A 4,032-nucleotide genomic window follows, 5' to 3' on the forward strand; every position below is an offset into this window, starting at 1 on the left:
TTCCGAAAGCGGATGATGTCAGGAAACAGTGGTTGCAATTGACTTTTTAACTCTGTTCCTGAGCATTATAACCCGGAGCAAGGGGGCGTGGCAGTACTGAAACACCATCTAAGCTGTTCGCCAATCACAATGCACTGGGACAGCTAACCAATCACAACACATTTTGTTTTTCGGAAGGCGGACCTTCATCAAAGCCGGAACTAATCGAGCCATTTGTGCCAGCCTGGGGAGAGAGGTAATGTAATAATGTAAATTATGTGAAAAACAATGTGTTTTTCGAACCACCAAGCATGAGAGCATGTTCTAGTACACCCCCAAAACAAAATCAAGACTTTGTAAAAGAGCCTAATAGGACCCCTTTAATATACTTTAAAATATAATTTCTTCCTCTGATGCTAAGCTGAGTTTTGATCAGCCATTACTCCAGTCATTTCTCCAGTCTTCAGTGTCATATGATCATTCAGAAATCATTCCAATATGCTGATTTATTATATGTGTTGGAAACATTTCTGCAGCTTAATATTTTTGGAACCTGTGATACCCTTTTCAGGATTCTTTGATGAATAAAAGGTTCAAAAGAACAGCATTTATTCAAAACACAAATCACATCTAACAATATAAGATTCTAACAATTTGCTTTTTTTCAATTTATAATAAAATATTAATTTCTTTAAAAACAAAACTGACCACAAACTTTTGAAAAGTAGTGAATATATTGTTACAAAAGAATAAATGCTGTTCTTTTAAACTTGGTATTCATCAAAGATCTTGAATAAAGTAATATAGTATCACAGGTTCCAAAAAAATATTAGGCAGCACAACTTTTTTCCCCAATAGCCTAAATCAGCATATAAGAATGATTTCTGAAGGACCATGGGACACTGAAGACTGGAGTAATGATACATTTTAAATACAGGAATAAATACAGGAATAGATACAGGAATAAATTACATTTTAAAATATATCCACATACAAAAGAGCTATTTTAGACTGTAATATTTCACAATGTCATAGTTTTTTCTGTATTTTTGATCAAATAAATGCAGCCTTGATGAGCATAAGAAACCTCATTAAAAAATTCTGTAGTGAATAGTGGTCATTTTCACATCCAGTTTGTAAGCAAAACAAACAAACAAACCAAAAAGTCTGTCAGCATTTGAGCTGTAAAGTGACAGGTTCACGCACCCCTAGTATTTTGGGTTCAGCCTCCAGGTATTTGAGTTTTTGATTGGGGTTTTTCTGAAAGCGAATGTGCAGAACCTCTCCGGGATTCCGATCTTCTCCAGATTCGATCTGCGGTTCGTCTGTCGACGACAGTTTCATGACTAACGCGATTATAACACTTTCATCTTTTTAAAATATTGCAAAATGAAGCTGAAATCGCCTCACACGTTCAGTTCGATTCAGCTGAGCAGTAAATAGCCTAAATGTACATTCCTAACTAAATGAAGCAGGAAAATAACTCGAACTATTATAAAAAGAATAAATACAGGAATAGATACAGGAATAAATTACATTTTAAAATATATCCACATACAAAAGAGCTATTTTAGACTGTAATATTTCACAATGTCATAGTTTTTTCTGTATTTTTGATCAAATAAATGCAGCCTTGATGAGCATAAGAAACCTCATTAAAAAATATTAAAAACCTTACTGATCCCAAACTTCTGAACAGCAGTGTATATAAGCCTAATCAACCCCCCCATAAAAAGTTATTCTGTAGTGAATAGTGGTCATTTTCACATCCAGTTTGTAAGCAAAACAAACAAACCAAAAAGTCTGTCAGCATTTGAGCTGTAAAGTGACAGGTTCACGCACCCCTAGTATTTTGGGTTCAGCCTCCAGGTATTTGAGTTTTTGATTGGGGTTTTTCTGAAAGCGAATGTGCAGAACCTCTCCGGGATTCCGATCTTCTCCAGATTCGATCTGCGGTTCGTCTGTCGACGACAGTTTCATGACTAACGCGATTATAACACTTTCATCTTTTTAAAATATTGCAAAATGAAGCTGAAATCGCCTCACACGTTCAGTTCGATTCAGCTGAGCAGTAAATAGCCTAAATGTACATTCCTAACTAAATGAAGCAGGAAAATAACTCGAACTATTATAAAAAATAAACTCACCTTCCATTTTGCTGATCCCCTAATAAGGTTAATTGTTACGAAATACTTTGAAAGTTTAAGAACTCTTTTGGGCTTGTTTTCTCCAGTCTTCTGTTTCGGAGTGATTTGATCCCGCCCCTTTATGAAATCCAGTTTAAAACCTGAAAACAGTTAGTCAGCTGACAGCAGACCCAGTACTGAAGAAATTCAAGAAAAAGACCGAAACACATGAATAGAGCAGCACTGCTGGCCCATTTGATGCCATAAGGCATATTTGAAAATTCAGCATTAAATAAAAACAATATCTACAGACTCCTTTCGTCTGTCTTATCGTCTCTCATTTATGTAGTCTAATGAGTCAGGTGTGCAGTCTGATGTCATTTTACATATTTTGTTTTCAATCAAATGAGTTTCATCAAGAAAAACAACGGTACGTCAACTGACCTTTAATTTTGCCCATATTCATCATCTCATTATCTTTGGCAAACATATTATAGGCCTAATTAAATATAAATATCCAAGAAGATTATGACTGTACACCATTGAAATCTCAGAGACAAATGACTTGAACACTGTCACTTATAAAGTTGTTTACTTTTTACAGAAATAAACTAGCAAATCATTTATATTTTTAACTTGAAATATGCTGGGATGTTTAAAATGAAATAAACAGCAGGCTGTTCTACAAACAATAGCTTACGTGTGTGTGTGTGTTTGTGTGTGTGTGTGTGTACTTGTTTATGCTACATTGTGGGGACCACATGTCATGGTGACCATGGACCAAATGTCTCCACAATGATAGTAAAACCTGACACTTTTGACATTGTGGGGACCGGCCTGTGGTCCGAGGGGAAAATAAATATTAAAAATAGTAAATGATGTTTATCTGAAAGTGTAAAACGGCAAACTGTTTTTCTGTAAGGGGTAGGTGTATGGTTAGGGTTGGGTTAGGGCAGTGGCTCTCAAACTTTTTACACCAAGTACCACCATTATGACCAACATTAAAGAGGTAATTTGATGCGATTTCAAGTTTTCCTGTTACAAGCTGATTGTGCATAGATAAGATCCCTGAAGTTGCAAAGACTAAAGTCTCAAAACCAAAGAGATATTCTTTATCAAAGTTAAGACTCTGCCACGCCAAAATAAACTCACCTTCCATTTTGCTGATCCCCTAATAAGGTTAATTGTTACGAAATACTTTGAAAGTTTAAGAACTCTTTTGGGCTTGTTTTCTCCAGTCTTCTGTTTCGGAGTGATTTGATCCCGCCCCTTTATGAAATCCAGTTTAAAACCTGAAAACAGTTAGTCAGCTGACAGCAGACCCAGTACTGAAGAAATTCAAGAAAAAGACCGAAACACATGAATAGAGCAGCACTGCTGGCCCATTTGATGCCATAAGGCATATTTGAAAATTCAGCATTAAATAAAAACAATATCTACAGACTCCTTTCGTCTGTCTTATCGTCTCTCATTTATGTAGTCTAATGAGTCAGGTGTGCAGTCTGATGTCATTTTACATATTTTGTTTTCAATCAAATGAGTTTCATCAAGAAAAACAACGGTACGTCAACTGACCTTTAATTTTGCCCATATTCATCATCTCATTATCTTTGGCAAACATATTATAGGCCTAATTAAATATAAATATCCAAGAAGATTATGACTGTACACCATTGAAATCTCAGAGACAAATGACTTGAACACTGTCACTTATAAAGTTGTTTACTTTTTACAGAAATAAACTAGCAAATCATTTATATTTTTAACTTGAAATATGCTGGGATGTTTAAAATGAAATAAACAGCAGGCTGTTCTACAAACAATAGCTTACGTGTGTGTGTGTGTACTTGTTTATGCTACATTGTGGGGACCACATGTCATGGTGACCATGGACCAAATGTCTCCACAATGATAGTAAAACCTGACA

At 35.4% G+C, this 4,032-nt stretch overlaps 1 protein-coding gene across 2 annotated transcripts in view; it reads right to left on the minus strand.

The window, feature by feature from the left end:
* The window catches only part of LOC107583273 (uncharacterized), a 10,911-nt gene extending 7,549 nt beyond the window's left edge, over positions 1-3,362 (minus strand). The window contains exons 1-2 of one of the 2 annotated variants that reach the window (XM_016269444.1): positions 3,258-3,362; positions 1,822-1,940 (exon numbers count right to left, since the gene is read on the minus strand). In XM_016269444.1, the coding sequence (XP_016124930.1) occupies positions 1,822-1,940; positions 3,258-3,264 (126 nt within the window). In that variant the 5' untranslated portion in view covers positions 3,265-3,362. Of the gene's footprint in view, positions 1-1,821; positions 1,941-2,126; positions 2,232-3,257 lie in introns of those variants that run through there. The other variant, XM_016269442.1, reaches the window with a different exon arrangement.
* Between the last annotated feature and the right edge of the window lie 670 nt (positions 3,363-4,032).

Source organism: Sinocyclocheilus grahami, unplaced genomic scaffold (assembly GCF_001515645.1).
Source record: "Sinocyclocheilus grahami isolate Dianchi unplaced genomic scaffold, SAMN03320097.WGS_v1.1 scaffold52.1, whole genome shotgun sequence".
Taxonomy (NCBI): domain Eukaryota; kingdom Metazoa; phylum Chordata; class Actinopteri; order Cypriniformes; family Cyprinidae; genus Sinocyclocheilus; species Sinocyclocheilus grahami.